Source organism: Equus asinus, chromosome 1 (genome assembly GCF_041296235.1).
Source record: "Equus asinus isolate D_3611 breed Donkey chromosome 1, EquAss-T2T_v2, whole genome shotgun sequence".
Taxonomy (NCBI): Eukaryota; Metazoa; Chordata; class Mammalia; order Perissodactyla; family Equidae; genus Equus; species Equus asinus.
Window position 1 is genome coordinate 104,605,660 of NC_091790.1, and position 19,091 is coordinate 104,624,750.

The 19,091-nt window shown below is 37.0% G+C and overlaps 1 protein-coding gene across 15 annotated transcripts in view; it reads right to left on the reverse strand.

The window, feature by feature from the left end:
* Window positions 1-19,091, reverse strand: part of SUGCT (succinyl-CoA:glutarate-CoA transferase) — a 747,747-nt gene that overhangs the window by 660,009 nt on the left and 68,647 nt on the right. For all 15 annotated transcript variants that reach the window (XR_011501704.1, XR_011501660.1, XR_011501715.1 and 12 more), the window contains one exon: window positions 3,140-3,231. Coding sequence is in view for 12 of the 15 variants with exons in the window: in XM_070504514.1 (XP_070360615.1) it covers window positions 3,140-3,231 (92 nt within the window). In the remaining 3 variants the exon portion in view is untranslated. The remainder of the gene's footprint in view (window positions 1-3,139; window positions 3,232-19,091) is intronic.

Here is a 19,091-nt window from a genome sequence, read left to right on the forward strand (position 1 = left end):
AGAGATACAGCAGTGACCAAGCAAAGACCACTGTCTTATGAGGCTTAGATTCTCTCGGGGCCCTTTTTAGGGCAGCCAGTAAACATTACACAGGAGAGAATTAGATAGAGCCAGGCCTCCAGACTCTTAGTTGGGTATGGTCTTATCACACTAAAAGGTCTATGTGCTACAATGTAACATTATCATATCAACAGCATGCACAAGCAAAATGCAAATACAACAAAAATCAGGATTCATTCTTCAGGCAGCATGGACAATGGATACAGTACAGGCTATAAGGATAAAGCAGACCTGCGTTCACAGTCTGGGTTTAGCCCTTTACATCCCTGGACAGTCTGGACAAGTTTTCTAAGCCTTTAAGCTTCAGCTACAGAACTGATCAATAAATTGATCCTGGAAGGATGAATGTGAGGATCAAAACATATAATAGCCTATGTAAAACATCAAGCATGGGTCTAGCATAGTGTAGGTACTCAATACTGGTTCTCTATTTTTCATAATCAAATATGAATCTTATCTGACAACACCACAGCATGCCTAAAAGGCTAGATTTTAGATTTAGTGGAAGTCAAATGTCACTAGTCTGCTTAAATCCCATGATAAAGACTGCTTTCATAAATTTTATTCTACTTTATACATTTAGGTGATGCCCCTTTGGGATAAAACTGGCATTATTACTCCATTATAGAAAAAAAACATGCATTTTGAGTTTTTTCAGCATATTGTTGGTCTATACTTTGGGAATATCCCTCATTTTCCAGGCAGAAATATACTAGATCATCACTAAAAATATGTATAAATGATAAATGTATCTTCTCTTGTCAAACTATTAAGTAACATAATAAGTCGATAAACAGCAAGTTCAGCCACCACTCCCCACCTCTCCAGCCTCATTTTCCCCCTTCTTTGCTATCTCACAATAATCCAATGACCCTGGCATTCTTTTGGCTCCTCACACCTACCAGATTCTCCAACATCTAGACACGATGAAAGGTGGTGCCCTCTAGTCACCAGGCTAATGCCTACGTGTGTCCCCTCTTAAATATCTGGTCCTCAGAGCAGCTTTCCCTAACCAACCATCCTGACAACATTAGGCTGCACTGTGTAGGGTGACGTGGTGAAGTCTCCTAATGATAGAGAATCTTGGGCTCCAATCAGGCATCGGACAACATGGAGTTATGCCACAGCACAAATACACAGATGTGCAGGTAGATAAATGTTCACGTGCAACATGATCTAATTGGCAATAGTCGTCTGCATTGGCTAGTTTAAAAGATTAGCCAAGGGTTTCAGAAGTGATCCCTCCTGTGCAGTCTCTGCCGAGAGACTTGGCAAGTTGAGATATATTGCTGATAACAGAGGAAAACAACTCCTTTAAGGGGAACTCCTAGCACGGCCTGATTCTCTTCAGTCTGTTCTTATCCTTCACTGTCAAACCACATTTTTCAGAGATCTTTGGAAGTATTATAATGGTCTGAGGCACACTGTTATATATGTTAATAGCATCCTGTACTCGTCTTCAGAGCTCTTTTTGTTTGTATTCAGTGTTTATTTTCCATTAACGTTTATTTTCCCCACTTAAGGACTCTGCCTACCCTGTTGCCTGCTCAATCCCCAGTACCTGCCACAGTTCCTGGCACCCAGAAGGCATATCTGCAATAACCATTCACTGAATCCATGAATTAAATGAGACGTGTCTGTGTGAAAGAAACACAGTATATGGGAGTAACTTTATTTAATACATGTAAAGTATATTAAATAATGCTTTGAACATAGTAAGCATATCAATGTTGTTGTTATTTGCTTAGCTAGAACAAAAATCACCAGGTAGAGTAACACAGGAGAGAAAGGTATTGACTGATAAATGGTAAGGCTGAGGTCACGCTGTGTGGTTATCCCTGCCAGAGTACAGCACAGGGTACTAAAGGAGCCACAGTAATCCTTGACCTCAGTTGTTTTTGAGCTAATTCATTTTAACATTTGAATATACAAATTTAAAAGTCCCAGATCTTTTCACATATTCGCAATTGAGTTCAGGGCTCTTAAATAAAGCCATTCATAATAATAATGTCTTGTACATATAAGAACTTTCATGGGATAGAGCAAAGAGAGATATACCCATGTTCCATTCTCTCAATGGAGGAAAGAAAACCAGCGCCCTTGAATATTTTAAGGAAAGGCCACACTCATTTTTTCTAAAACTTGTGAAAATGAAACAACAAAGAAAGCACAAAAGACCTTATATTCCAAGTCACTGACATCCCAATGCCTGCTTTCAGATTAATAAAAGGAAGACTGTAAAAAAAAGACCTGAGGTCGCTCTGGCTTCAGTTTATCCCACCACTGCAGCAATACTTCCTGAAAAGTTAACTAAAGCAACGCCTACCAGAAAAAGTCTTTTAATCCTACCAACCTAATTTGTTATGGAAATGGATGTCTTTTAGTATTTTTATTTACCAGGCTTCCACAGTCTTTTTATTTATTTAATGCCATTCTAACTGTTTCCCCCAAAAGTCCATTTTCTAAGAGTCTTTGATTTAACCAATGAAATTTTGACCACCTATATACTTTTTAGGAACTTCCTAACCTATCATCAATGGAAAGGGATTGTTATAACATAGAATATTTCTTTCACTGTCAGAATCTAATGCAAATAGCAATCAGACACAATCACACCTGAGGTGTTAAGACACAAATTTTAAAATACATAACCACTTATAATATTCCAGAGGGAAAAAGAAACCCTCCACTATGTATACAGGCCAAATGAAGGAACTCTGGTAGAAATAGACATCTGCGAACTAGTCTACTCAGCCATTCTATTCAACAGAAGGAATATTCCGAAGTCACACTAAAGTGCCTATATTAAGCTTGAGTAATATAATACATATGGAAAATGTGTTCACTGCTAATCTATTGCCCTTACAAAAAACACTGTTCTTTTCCATGGGGCCAAATTGACATTGAGCCTTGAGTACATTTGTAATGAACCCTTCCATTTTTAAGAAGCCATTCATTTTCCCTGGTTTCTTTCTAAAATTAACTCAAGTTTAAGCCTAGGTGTTAGGAAAGACAAAAATCTCTGGAATACATGGTCGGGGGGGCAGGAATCATGAACATTCTAAAGAAAGATACCTACCTCAGGCCCTGTGATGTGCATCAGACCAGACACAGCAGAGGCAACAGAATCATAACCAGCTCGTCGAGACAGCGGACCTGTCTGACCAAACCCTACAACAACGAGAATAGACATATTCAGCACCACACAGGGAGAACAACAGTACAATGGTATGTGAAAACCATCTGTATACAGAAATCTTGCAGCACTTTGTTACTATTAGATCTATACTATCCCTTGAAGGAGGCAGTAAAAATTAACTATGGTGTTATACTCCAGAAGGTTGCAAATTTGTGACTTGGGGGCCAGATCCCGCCTGCGTGATTGATTTGTCTGGCCTGAAGAATGTTTTGAAATATTTTTATTTAGTTGCCAATGTTTAAAAATCAGGAGATAGCACATCAATGCACATTTCTGGCTTTTCTTAAAAAATCAGAAAATAAATTCAAAACTAGGGCTACTTTCTCACATGGCAACAATCAATTAAAGTAACATCTCTTCCCTCTAAACGGGCATAAATTCTCCAATTTGCCACAGTCTCCACCACTCCTTAGTCCTTTAAGCCTCACCTGAGTCACTTATTAACCCACCTTCCAGACTCCAACAGATATCTACCACTCTCACTCTACACAAAACAATAAACAAAGTAAAACAAAACAATGTCTCCCTTAGTTCTATTTACATATTTTCTCAAGCATGCAAAGAAAATATAAATGATAAAAAATTGGAACATGAATAAAATGATTACATCTCCAAACAGTGCTTTTCAAGACTACAAAGAGAATGTGAAAGTATCCCCCTCTTTTTTTTTTTGGCCATCAGCAAAAATCAAAAGAACACAAGAAATATTTTCTCCTGCTCTCCTCAGTCCTGGTGCTCGTTGTTGAATAATAAAGGTTACATCAGGAGCTATGTGAATCTGTCTCCAGACCCCATGTATCAACCAAAGAGTGGCCAGATAAAGAGCCTTCCATACTCATCTGTGATTTGCTGAAATTGCCTGCATACTCTCCTTTGAAATATCAAGACAGAGGTGCCTCAGGGCCTTTGCTTGCTTCCCCAGCCCCTGGAACACTCTCCCTCCAATTAACTCCACATATCCACATACCTCTCTCCCTCGTATCCCCCAAGTCTACAAATGTCTCCTAACTAAAGAGACTTTTCCTGAAGAATTTTCACAAAAGAGCACTCTCACTTCAGACTCTTAACCCCCTTACCAAATTATTTTTACCTTCATAGCTCTTGTCACCATAGATATAAAATACAGTTTGTTATTGATTTATTTTCTGTCTCCTCCCTACTAAAATATATACTCCAAAGATATTTTTCCTATTCAATTCACTGATGTATCCCCAGCATTTAGAATAGAATTCAATAACATTTATTGAATGAAATGAATGAATAATTGTTACACGTGACTAACTATTTTTTAAAAACAATTAATCTATAAAAAGTAAACTAATAAAGAAACTAAAGAGGTTTTTTTCTATTTTGTTTTGTTTGTTTTGTTTTTAACCAAAGTGGAGGCCATTTTCCTCCTCCCACAGACACACTGAATGTACAGCTACACATGGAGAAATTCCCTCCAAGAGAAATCCAGGAGCTAGTTGAATGACTCCTACACATTGGGCAACAGAGAAAATACCCACATAGAAATTTGTAGAAAAGGCTGAGACACACTCTCACCAAAAGCCCCAATCCAGGCACAGTGTCCTACAAGAGGGAGGGAAAGCCCAACTCCCAGCTTCTCCCTCAGCAGCAAACAGTTCACATGGTACATCTAGCACCCCAACTTTTAAGGCTTCCACCCAAGGGATAGACCCCCAAAACACCTAGCTCTGATAGCCAGCAGAGCTTGCATTCATGAGTCCCACAAGACTATAGCACACAAAGAAGCAGCTGTTGACAGGCACACAAGCACTAACCACAGCTATCCCCCAGGGTTCTGCACAAAAGGAGCTGGCAAAAATGTTTATCTCCCAGTCTTTCCTTGGAAAAGCTTTGACTGTATACTTTATAAGCTGCCACCTGAGAGTCCAGACACTGATTAACACCTATCTGAGTGCTGACTGTGATCCTACCTGGAACCCAAAAGAATCAGTGGGTGCTTCCACCACCTTCTCCCTCCAGTTTGCTTCAACAATAAGACCAGGTCACCAGCATTTCTCTGGAAAGACCGTCTACACATGTTTGCTGCCCCAACATTTGCAGCTACTGCCTGAGGGATGGGCCCCAAATCACCTGGCTCTGATTGCCAATGGGGCTTGGATTCATAAGTCCATAGGACCATAACAAACAAACAAGCAGTTTTTTAATGGGCTCAAGAGCAGTACTTCCCCCCTCCTCCACAACAGCTATACAACCAGGCTCAGTGAAGAGGGAGAATGTAAAAATGACTATCTCTCAGTTTCTCCCCAGAAGGAGTTTGACAGCATACTTTCCCAGCTGTTGCCTGAGGGTCCAGCTTCTGATCAGCCTGCATCTAGATGCTGACTACAATTGTCCCCTTTGGAACACTGATGGGTCTTCTCACACCATCAACTACTAGGAGGCTCGAAGAACAAGGATAGCAGCTTAGATAATCACAAAGGTTTGAGAGGCAACCAGGAGCTCAGGCTGGGCTGATTAATAAGATTCATCTTCTACACAAGACCAGTCTGTCAAGACTAGGAGAGGTGGCTGTTTTACCTAATGCACAAAAATCAACACAGGGATTCAAGGAAAATGATGAAACAAGGGAATATGTTCCAAACAAAAATTAAGATGAATCTCCAGAAACCAATCTTAATGAAACAGAGATAAGTGATTTACCTGATAGTTCAAAATAACGCTCATAAAGATGCTCACCAACGTCAGGAGAGAAATGCATGAACAAAGTAAGAATTTTAACAAAGATATAGAAAATATAAAAAAAGTACCAAATAGCACAGAGCTAAATAATAAAGTAAATGAACTGAAAAATTCAATAGAGGGCTTCAGCATCAGATTAGATCAAGTAGAAGAAAGGATCAGCAAATTAGAAGACAAGGCAGTGGAATACATCCAATCAGAGAAATGAAAAGAAAAAAGATGGAATACAACTACAGATAGCTTAAAGAACTTATAGGATATTATCAAATGGACAATATATGCATTTTAGAAGAAGAAGAGAGAGCAAGAAAGGGGCAAAATCTTATTCAAAGAAATAAATGGCTAAAAACTTCCCTAACCTGGGGAAAAAAACAGACATCAGATCCAGGTAGTCAAAAAAGTACCAACTACAATTAATCTGAAGAGATTCACATTATGATTAAATTGTCACAAGTTAAAGACAAAGAGAGAAGCTTAAAAGAAGAAAGAAAAAAGCAACTTGTTACATAGAAGGGAATTTACAATAACCTTGCAGGCCAGAAGGGAGTGGGATGAGATATTCAAAGTGTTGAAAGGAAAAAAAAAACTGTCAGCTAAGAATACTCTACCCAGAAAATTGTCCTTCAGAACTGAAAGAGAGATAAAGAGTTTTCCAGAAAAACAAAAGCTGAAGGAGTTGATCACCACTAGAGTGGCCTTATGAGATATGTTAAAGGGAGTTCTTCAAGCTGAAATGAAAGCATGTTAATTAGCAACATTAAAAGATAGGATAGTATAAAACTCACTACTAAAGGTAAATATATGGTTAAATTCAAAATACTCTAATATTGTAATAGTGGTGCATAAATCACATGTAACTCTAGTACAAAGGTTAAAAGACAAAAGTATTAAGACTACCTATAACTACAATAATTTGTTAATGGATATGCAATATAAAAAAGATGAAAACTGTGACGTCAAAAACACAAAATGTCAGAGGGATCCAAAAACGTAGAACTTCTATATACATTTGACGTCAGATTGTCATCAGCTTAAAATAGACTGTTATAACTAGAAGACGTTTTATGTAAGCTTCATGGTAATACAAAGCAAAAACCTATAGCAGATACACAAAGGATGAAGAGAAAGAAGCATACCACTATAGAAAATCATCAAATCACACAGGAAGAAAACAAGAGAGATAGAAAGGGACAAAGAAATTACCAAACAACCACAAAATAATTAACAAAATGGCAATAGTAAGTCTATACCTATCAATAATTACTTTAAATGTAAATGGACCAAATTCTCCAATCAAAAGACATAAAGGGGCTGAATCAATAAAAGAAACAAGACTCAACTATATGCTGCCCACAAGAGACTCATTTCAGCTTTAAGGACAGAGACTGACAGTGACAGAATGGAAAAAGATATTCCATGCAAATGGAAACCAAAAGAAAACAGGGAGAGCTATACTTACATCAGATAAAATAGACTTTAAAACAAAGACTACAATAAGAGACAAAGAAGGACATCACAAAATAATAAAGGGGTCAATGCAAAAACATGATATAACATTTGTAAATATTTATGCACCCAACATAGAAGAACCTTATATATAAAGTAAATATTAATAGACCTGGAGGGAGAAAAAGAGGGCAATACAATAACAGTAGGGGACTTCAATACCCTACTTTCAACAATGGCTAGATTATTCAGACAGAAAATAAATAGGGAAATACTGGACTTAAACTACATGTTAAACCTGTAGATTTAACAATTATACCATATTCCATCCAACAGCAGCAAAACACACATTCACTCAAGCAGATGTGGAACATTCTCCAAGATAAATCATATGTTAGGCCACAAAACAAGTCTTAATAAATTTAAGAAAAATGAAATCATATCAAGCATCTTTTCTGACCATAATGGTATGAAACTAGAAATCAATTAAAAGAAGAAACCTGGAAAATTCACAAATATGTGAAGAGTAAATAACATGCTACTGAAAAGTCAATGTGTCAAAGAAGAAATCAAAAAAATACCTTTAGGGGCTGGCCCCGTGGCCAAGTGGTTAAGTTCGCATGCTCCGCTTTGGCAGCCCAGGGTTTCGCTGGTTCGGATCCTGGGCGCGGACACGGCACCACTTATCAAGCCATGCTGAGGCAGCATCCCACATGCCACAACTAGAAGCCACAACTAAAAATATACAACTATGTACTTGGGGGATTTGGGGAGAAAAAAGCAGAAAAGAAAAAAAGAAGATTGGCAACAGTTGTTAGCTCAGGTGCCAATCTTTAAAAAAAAATACCTTTAAACAAATGAAAATGAAAATACAACATACCAAACTTATGGGATGCAGCAAACACAATTCTAAGGGGGAAGTTCACAGTGATAAATTCCTATATCAAGAAACAAGAAAGATTTCATATAAACAACCTGACTTTATACCTAAAGGAATCCGAAAAAGAAGAACAAACAAAACCCAAACTTGGTAGAAGGAAGAAAATAAAGATCAGAGAAGAAATAAGTGAAATAGAGACTAACAAAATAATAGAAAAGATCAATGAAACAAAGCGGGTATTTGGTGGTGGTTGTTATTTTCGCCCTAAGCTGACATCTGTTGCCAATCTTCCTATTTTTGTATATGGGTCACCATCACAGCATGGCTGCCAATGAGTGGTATAGGTCTGCACCTGGGAACCAAACCTGGGTTGCCAAAGTGAAGTGTATGAATTTAACCATTAGGCCGTGGGGCCAGTGTCCTAGGCAGGTTTTTTTAAAAGATAAGCAAAATTCGCAAATCTTTAGCTAGACTCACCAAGAAAACAAGAAAAAAGGACTCAAATGAATAAAATCAGAAATAAAAGAAGAGACATTACAATTGATACCACAGAAATATGAAGGATAATAAGAGACTACTATGAATAATTATACACCAACAAATTAAACAATCTAGAAGAAATAGATAAATTCCTAGAAACATACAAACTACCAAAGCTGAATCATGAAGAAATAGAGCTCCGAACAGACTGATTACTAGTAAGGAGATTGAATCAGTAATCCAAAACCTCACAAAAAATGAAAGTCCAGGACCAGATGGCTTCTTTGGTGAATTCTACCAAATATGTAAAGAATTAATATCGATCCTTCTCAAATTCTTCCAGAAAAATAGAAGAGGAAGGAACACTTCCAAATTCATTTTTGGAGGCCAGCATTATCCTCATAGGGGAAACATACCTCAACATAATAAAGGCCATATGTGACAAGCCCACAGCCAACATCATACTCAACAGTGAAAAGCTGAAAGTTTTTCCTCTAAGATCACGACCAAGACAAGGTTGCCTACTCCTGCCAATTTTATTCAACAGAGTGCTGGAAGTCCTAGCCAGAGCAATTAGGCAAGAAAAAGAAATAAAAGACATCAAAATCTGAAAAAAAGAAGTATAACTGTCTATGTTTTCAGATGACATGATAGGATATATAGAAAACCCTAAAGACTCGGCCAAAAAATTGTTAGAAATTAAAAACAAACTCAGTAAAGTTTCAGAATACCAAAGCAACATACAAAAGTCAGTTGCATTTCCATATACTAACAATGAACGATCTGAAAGAGAAATTAAGAAAGCAATCCTATTTACAATAGTACTAAAAACAACAAAATACTCAGGAATATATTAATCAAGGAGTTAAAAGACCTGTACATTGAAAACTATAAGACACTGATGAGAGAAACTGAAGAAGACATAAATAAATGGAAAGATACCCCACACCCTTGGATTGGTAGAATTAACATTGTTAAATTGTCCATACTACCCAAAGCAATCTACAGATTCAATGCAATCTCTAACAAACTCCCAATGGTACTTTTTATAGAAATAGGAAAATAATCTTAAAATTCACATGGAACCACAAAAGACTCTAAATAGCCAAAGTTATTGTGAGCAATGAGACATCACACTTCCTGATTCAAAATACATTACAAAGCTACAGTAATCAAAAACATATGTGGTACTGGCATAAAAACAGACATACAGAGGAATGGAACAGAATAGATAGCCTAGAAATAAATCCATGCATGTATGGTCAACCAATTCTTGACAAGAGCACCAAGAACACACAATGGGAATGGATAGTCTGCTCAATAAATGCTGCTGAGAAAACCATATATCCACATGCAAAAGAATAAAATTGGATCCCTATCTTACACCATCAACCAAAATCAACTCAAAATGTCAAAATGTCAAAAGACTTAAATGTGAAATTGTAAAACTCCTAGAAGAAAACATAGGGAGAAATCTTCTTCACATTGGCCCTAACAATGATTTCTTGGATATGACACCAAAAGCAGAGGCAACAAAAGTAAGAATAGACAGATGGCATTACATCAAACTAAAACATTTCTGCAGAGCAAAGGAAACAAACCATAAAATGAAAAGGTAACCCACAGAATGAGAGGAAATATTTGCAAACCATATATCTGATAAAGGGTTAATATCCAAAATATACAAGGAACTCATACAACTCAATAGTAAAAAAAATAATCTGATTAAAAAATGGGCAAAGGACCTGAATAGACATTTTTTTAAAGAAGACATATAAATGACCAACAGGTACATGAAAAGGTGCTCAATTTCACTAATCATTAGGGAAATGCAAATAAAAACCACAATGAGATATTACTACACACCTGTTAGGACAGTTATGATCAAAACCAAGAAATAACAAATGTTGGCAATGTTATAGAAAAAAGGAAACCCTTGAACATCGTCAGTGGGAATGTAAATTGGTACGGCTATTATGGAAAACAGTATGGAAGTTCCTCAACAAATTAAAAATAGAACTACCACATGATCCAGCAATTCTTTTTATGGGTATATACCAAAATGAAATGAAATCAATATCTCAAAAAGATGTCTGCCCTCCCAAGTTCATCACAGCATTATTCACAATAGCAAAGACAGGAAAACAACCTAAGTGTCTATCAATAGATGAGTGGACATAGAAAATATATATATACAATGTTAATATAATAATATAATGTTATATTATTCATACATTAAAAAGAAGGAAATCCTGCCATTTCAGCAACTTAAATGCATTATGCTAAGTGAAACAAATCAAACAGATAAAGACACATACTGTATGGTATCATTTATCTGTGGAGTCTAAAAAAAGAAGAAAGCCAATCTCACAGAAACAGAATAGAATGGCGGTTGCCAGAGGTAGGGAAATGCTGCGCAAAGAGTACAAATTTTCAATTATCAGATGAATAAGATCCAAGGATCTATTGTACAGTATGGCAACTATAGTTAATAATACGATATTGTATCCTTGAAATTTGCTAAGAGTAGATCTTAAGTATTTTCACCACCAAGAAAAAAAGGAGTTAACTATGTGACGTGATGGATGTGTTAGTTAATTTGATTGTGGTAATCATTCCACAATATATACATATATCAAAACATCATATTGAGGGCCTGCCTGGTGGTATAGTGGTTAGGTTTGTGCACCTCGGCAGCCTGAGATTCGGCAGGTTCAGAGCCCAGGCACAGACCTACACAGCACTCATCAAGCCATACTGTGGCAGCATCCCACATACAAAATAGAGGAAGATTGGCATGGATGTTAGCTCAGGGCCAATCTTCCTCACCAAAAAAAAAAAAAAAAATCATATTGTACACTTTAAATATATACAATTTTATTTGTCAATTATTCCTCAATAAGTCTGGAGGAAAAAAAGAAAGAAAAGAAATGTGAGTATGTAAAACAAGGTCCTCAGATAAAATTATCACTTACTATTAAGAAATTAAAATACTTCAAGATTAAATTACATTTATCATTATTGATGGCAGAAAAGGTGTCACAACATATCTCTCCTTTATGTTTATTTATGGAAAATTTCACACAAATAAAGGTAGAGAGAATCATAAAATAAACCCACCAGCCAACTTCAAAAATTATTTATTCATAGCCAATCTTCTTTCCAACATTCTTACACTTATTATACATATTTCAATTAAAATTGTTGTATGAAGAAAAAAGTAAAACTATTAAAAAATACCAAAATGTCTTGATTCAGGTAAAAACCAGTCACACAAAATTCCAGGCTTTGCCATGTTTGTCTCCCAATTTCAAAACAAAACTTGTAAATTCTGAACTATTACTTTTTAAATCTTTAGAAAAGCAAAAATGAGATATGGAGGAAATATAAAGAGAAATAAATATAAGTCAACGTTCCCCATGCAAAAATGCAGAAATTAATGCCAAGGTTTAGGAGTGAATTTATATTCCAGGACAGCTAGTGTAAAGGGCACCCCAGACCAGGCTTTCAGTCTTGAACACAATGGTTTTTAAACCACTGGTATCCCCAGCATAAAACAGGCCTCCAGGAGCAGAGAGAAGCTCCGCCATAAGGCAGGAACACTGTGTGCTGGTGAACCACCTGTTATCTCAACAGGAAGTCAGGAGAAGGAATTAAGTTTCAGTCTGCTCTGAGTAGGGAAAAATCAGGTGCTCAGGCTTCTGGCCAGGAGCCCAAATCCCTCATATGGGACAAATAGAGGCCCCTCCCCATCAGCACCACTCTAAATGGAGTCTTCTAAATAAAGGATGCGGGAAATCATGCTCAGAAAAACAAACAGCTTGCTAAATAAAAGTGCACCGTAACACTTGCCTTGTGATACAAAGTCTCTTGTTCAGCTTGCAACAAAGGGGAGGCACAAATATCCTAATTACTTTAAATTACAACTTCCAAGTATTTCTATTAAAGAGAAATATAAATAGTTACTCTCATGGAGGCAGTATGGCAGAGTGAGTAAAAGGATGAGTTTTAGGGTTGAAAAAATCTGGATTCAAATTATAGCCCTGCCATCTATTAAGTCTTGGACAATTCATTTCATCTCCCTGAGCCTCAGGGTCCACAATATTCACATTCATCTCACAGACATTATGAGGATTCAATTTGATAAGACAGCATAAGCAAAGTACACTGTACATTGAGAGCTAAATAGACTTAGTTAATAAATATGCATTAATTAATATACTAATAATATAGTAACTTGCCCTTTCCACAAAATATTGAGAATACTGAAAACTGCCTTGAGGTATGTTGAAATGATGAGAATAAATATTCTGAGCATTACAATTATGTTGTTTAATAACCCATTAAAATGGAAAGGTTTTGAATTTGGAAACTTGCACTCGTTCATTTTAGAAAAGAAGTGAACAATAATAAAATATATACATATTTTTGTAATATGGGTCAAAAACTATTCCATCTTTCACCTTACACTTATCTTAGCTATTTGAATACTGACCACCAGTCCTACAACAAATATTTATGACAACAAATAGAAAATTTTAAAGCAGGGAACTGACATTATCAACATGGTATTTTGTAAAGATTAGTCTGTTGTCAATGTGAAGATTGAATTATTTATTAATAATTTAATAAAATGCTGAAAAACAGCAAACATGGGATCCAGGTAGTTCTTTTCAATTTTTTCACAATTCCAAAAATAACAATGATCAAAATCCAAATTAAAGAGGAAAAATTTATGCATGTCAGTTTCATTTTATATTCAAGCAAGGGGGTAAGGAAAATTAAGGAGGTTATGGAAAATCAGAGAGAAACACCCCTCACTCTCTTTCTCTCTCGCTCTCTCTCACCACCACCTCCCCACGCCTTACTCACATTTATTTTAAGGAGCAACCTCGCCATCTTGTGGCTTTTATGAACATCGACTATAAAGCAAAACTTTCATTTCCAGACTCCTAAGTAAAAACACAAGGGAAGGAAGCTAAAGGGAAGAGATTTCTTATCTTTTAACATTTGCCCTGAATATTAGATGATCTGGCTTGCCCTCTCCTCGTTTCACTCATTTTTCTTCTTAATTGCGTCTAACTTTGTGTTTTGCTTTTCTCCTTAACTTAGGAGCTCTTAGAAAGCAAGAGCTCCCACTGGTGCTTTTGCTTTTTGTAACTCCTATAACACCTCCCACAGTGCTCAACATGCTGTCTATCAAAGGTCAACCTTTTGGAGGTCTAAGGTCCCTTTGACCATCTGGTGAGAAGTTATGAAGTCTCCCCAGAAGAAAGTAATGCACCATAAGCTTATAGACTTAGAAGCCCACCCACCCGCCCCTAGTTAAGAGGCAGGTTAAGGACCCTCAGCAGGTCATCACTGCTTGTATCTGTCTGCTCCAGGCCCACAGCTCCTCGACGATCAGGACAACTCTCCTGATGGGGATCAGTTCCAGGACAGCTTGGAGGTTTCCAAGCAACCAAGGCTTTGGGATGAGACTTTGGCCCGAATAAAAGGAGAAGAAAGGACAGAACAAAGCATGTCTCATCCAGACTATTTCATTAGCCTCCTGTTTCTAATCTCCCTACCTATTGCTTGCCTTTTGTGCTCACAGGGATCTTTCTAAAATGTAAATCAGAGTGCACTGCTTTCCTGCCCAAATCTTTCCGGGGGCTTGCCAAGTCACCTAGAGCATCCAAACTCCTCATCCTGCCTCAGAGGGCCCTTCACGGCTTGGCCGCTGCCTGCTCTCCGGCCTAATCTCATCAGTTTTCCCACTGCCCTCTGCCTTGAGTCCCATTGGCCTTCTTACTGTTCTCTGAATATACCCACAGCTTATTTCCATCCTTAGGCCTTTGTACTGCCTAGAATGTTCTTCCCTCCAATCTTCACATGGCTGGCTACTACTGATTATGTGATCTTAAATGTATCCTCCTCAAAGAGGCCTTCCCTGACCACGCAATCTAAAACAGACTTCCAGGAACTCTCTAGCATCTTATCATATTTTCGTTCTCTCTAAAGCACTTAGCACTATCTGATATTTTTATTTTTTGAGGAATATCAGTCTCTTCTCTAGGATGCGAGCACCATGACAGCTGTGACCTAGGTGTCTGTTCTCCGCAGTATCTTCAGCACCTAGAATAATGTCCACCAGTATCTCAGTAATGTGTGTTGAATAAATGAATCAATGTGAATAAATAAGCTTGGGAAATAGAAATAATACTTACTTAACACTTGCCTAACTTAACGCTTAGTCTCTGGCTACAAGACAAAGATTAAACTGTGGTTCCTCCCATAATACCTGAAATAACCTGTCTGGGGTAGAGGACAGAGTGGGAAGCTCCAAGCAACTAAATTTCCCAGGTTCAACTGCTGACATTTCCTAATAGTCCACATTTGGCCCCCTCTCTTCTTACTCTCTGTGTTCTCTATAAGGAATCTCATCCATACCGTGGCCCCAAACAACAAACTGGCAACACCCATAGCTAGAATAATAATGACAATATTTATTGAGTTGTTGTGTATTAGGCACTCTGTTAGATTTTTATCCATTAGACCATTTAATTCACACAACAACCCTATGAGTTAGGTACCATTATCCCTTTTATACAACTATGAAAACTGATGCTTAGAAAGGTTAGGTAACCTGTCCAAGGTCACAAAGACAGGAAGTAGCAGAGCTAGAATTTTTAACCCCAGTCTGGGTCCTTAATCATAAAGATGCTTGTGCGCGCGTACATGGACACCTCCACTAAAAAGTCCAAGATACTTCAAGCTGAAGATGCCCCAAACAGAACTCATCGTCCCACCTCAGTCACATTCATATGCCACCAACCCAGACTGCTGCTCCTCCCACATTCACTGTTTCACTGAACGAAACATTACCGACACATTTGCACAACCCAGAACGCTAAGAATCATCCTGAACTTTTTTCTTTCACTCCCTGACCATATCCAATTGATCACTAAATTCCTTATTATTTGATCTGCCAAATAACTCTCAAATCCATCCAAACCCCCATGCCCTGCAATACCTTATGTACTGGCCCTCCACCTCAGTTTATTCTTCACATGGCTACAAAGGCCGTTCGAACAGGTAATTCTGATCAAGTCATTTCCCTTATTAAGTTCTTATTAAATTACCTACAGGATAAAAATAATAATTCTTTACTATGACATACTGTGTCCTTTGTGACCTGGCTCCTAACCACTTCATGCTTCTTATCTCCTGCCACTCCTGCAAAAAACTCATACTCAGTATAGCTGTTCTCCAAATACACAAGACTCTTTCATTCCTCTGGGCCTCTGTACGTGCCAATTTACTTGTGACCTGTGCTTCCCCCATCTGTCTGGTAAGCATAGTCCTCTTAAGATAAAGACCTGGTCAATGATGGGTTATTGCGGGTGAGAAAGAAGGAGGCTTCACAGAGGACTAGGACCTATCCTGGTAACGAATTCAAAAACAAAACAGGAGTATGTTTAAAGTTAATATCATGGCTATTAGCTAGATAGCTAATACTACTATTCCAGCAGCTTCAGATATTTCAACAATAGATTGTTTACCTGAAAGGAAAACAGAAGGCAATAAATATTTTACAATATTTACAATCCAGTCCTTCAAAACGTATATAAACATCTGGCTTTTGTTTATTTCCCTGCTCATTTCCTGGGTGTATATTGTTTCTGAATTAAACTGATGGATTATGAATTCATAACGCTTTTTTTTTTAATATTTATTTTCTTTTCTGTCCTTAAAAGGCTTAGAAGCAAAGACTAACCCAGTAGCAATGAGCATCCCTAGTATCCGGACTGTGGTCTTAAATACCATTTCCCACTAAAAGGAATTAAAATTCCTTGGGCAAATGGTTGATTCGAGGATAGGACAGGAAATGTACAAAATGTGCCTGGAATATCTTGTTATTCCAGAAATTAAGGAAGCTATCAAAGACTATTGGTCATGTCAAAAGGATGCAGAAGCCAACTCAAAAAATGCCCCCACTGGCCAAAGATGAGACCATTTTGAGTATCAATAAGGATAATAGCTAGAATGGAGTGAAACACATCAAATATGTTAAATTCTGTGAGTTCATAATGATATTTTTTGTAAATCAACAGTCACCCTTAGATGATACTAGGGAATAGGGATACTAGAGTATAAATTCATTATTGTGAAAATTGGTAGGTGGAAACAATATTGCATCCATCCTGCCTTTACTAAATGAACTAAACCTCAGGTTAATCAAATAGGTGATGAGGGAAATATTCCCCTTATAGAAGTTTTCCAACCAATATATGAAGAAGGAATGGCAGAATTAAGATATCATCATATTGTAACTCCTAATGAATAGATCTAGGCAATCATCATCAATGGCAGCTAACATCACAAACAGGATAGCCTTACGTGCCTCCTTGCGGAACTACATACCACCTTCTGTGAAACATTCTTAACAAAAAAAGATCAAGCCAAAATCTGAGCAAGGCTATAGATATGTCAATTTATAAAGAACAACAAAAATTAAACAACATGGGAATGTAATCAGCAAAATTCAAACTACCAAACAGGACAAATAAACTGGCTTTTAAACCAAAAAAAGTAAGAAAAAAAGAGACTAAGGAGGAGCTATAAATTAAAGAATTAACAGACATATCAATCAATTACAATGATTGGACTTCATTTGGGTCCCAATTCAAATTAATAAACTATAAAAAGAAAGAGAGAGGGAATTTGGAAAATCTAAACACCAACCGCATATTTGATGATATTAAGGAATTATAACTATTTTTTTATTTATAAGTGATGACACTGGGTGTTTATGCTTTAAAAAGAGTCCTTTTCTTTTAGATATATTCTGAAATATTTAGAAATGAAAAGATATGAAGGCAGAGATTTGCTTTTAAATAATCAAGGGAGGAAGAAGAGGTGGGTTTGTAGACAAAATAAGATTGGCCATAAATTGATCATTATTGAGCTGGGTAATATGCACCTCAAGAGCCATTACACTAGTCTCTTTACTTTTGTGTAACTTTAAAATTTCCCACAATAAAATGCCAAGAAGTAAATAAATTTAAGAATGACGTGCAAATTTCATTTTGTATGTCTAAAAACATAGCAAGGAATATTAGAGCTGAATCAGTCTGGGGCAAAAACTCTTGCTTTACAGATAAGAAAAATGAGTCCGAGAGAGGTTAAGTGACTTGTCCAAAGTCACAAAGCCAACCAATAGCAAAGCTAGAACGCTCAGGTTCTCAGTTTCCCAATCTGGTTCCCCTTCATCTGAACATGGGAGTTCTAGTCTATTCTGAAGAATCTTCTCAGCCACTTTCTACTTTCTCCAGAGCCAGTTCTCTAGGAAGTGTTTTTGGTTTTTTTTGACTTGTGTGCTTTGTTTTGTGGACATTTCCCTTTTTTTGCCTCTTTCCTCTACGGTGACAACTAAATGAGACGTGTTCAGCAAATGTACCAAAGTTTCACATTCTTATAGCTTTTCACTCAACTTTTTCTACTGGCATTCTGAAAAACTTCCTATTACTTTGAAAGTTTTCCCACAATCATACTTTCCATTTAACAGGGTTTGTTCTGTCATATGCATGACAATTTAGATTCTCACAGTCATACCTCATTTTGGTGTTTTTTTTCTTTTTCCCTCAGGGGTACAGACACAGCATTTCTAACCTGTAAGATATGTACCTTTTTGCATGCAAGATTACATACCTCAGCAGGATTCCAGTAAGATTCCTGCAAATTTCAATACAGCAAGAGACCTCCCTGCAAAGCTGCTAACCAATCAAAACTTAATCCCAGGACTCCATAAATCAACCAATGGAGGCAATTTAGGGTAATAATAATAATAATAATATTTAACACGTACAGAGCACGTCCTATGTCCCAGGAACTGTGCTGGTGCTTTGTACCTTTTATCTTATTGAAGTGTCACTAGAACTACATGAGGAAAGTTTTACTATCCTATCTTCACTACTATTGAGAAAAATGAGGTTCTGAGAAACCATACTTTACCCAAGGCCACACAGCTACTTACTATGATTCTATAAGTAATTATTGAAGTGTTGACACTCATTGCCATGTAGTCACTTTTACATAATATTTCCATGAGCATCAACACTTCATACGTTGTTTAAAGACCAAAAATGTGATTAATATGGTTTGCTACCTAATAACTTTTGAAATCAGATCCTTCAATCTCTATCACAGAAAGGCAGCAAAATTGGTTGGTTAAGTGTACAGCACCTAAAACATCTGAAGTATCCCACTAAGAAGTATATGTTCCCAGTCAGAAAAAGGAAATTAATTTGTAAGTTAAGCAGTATGCCACGATA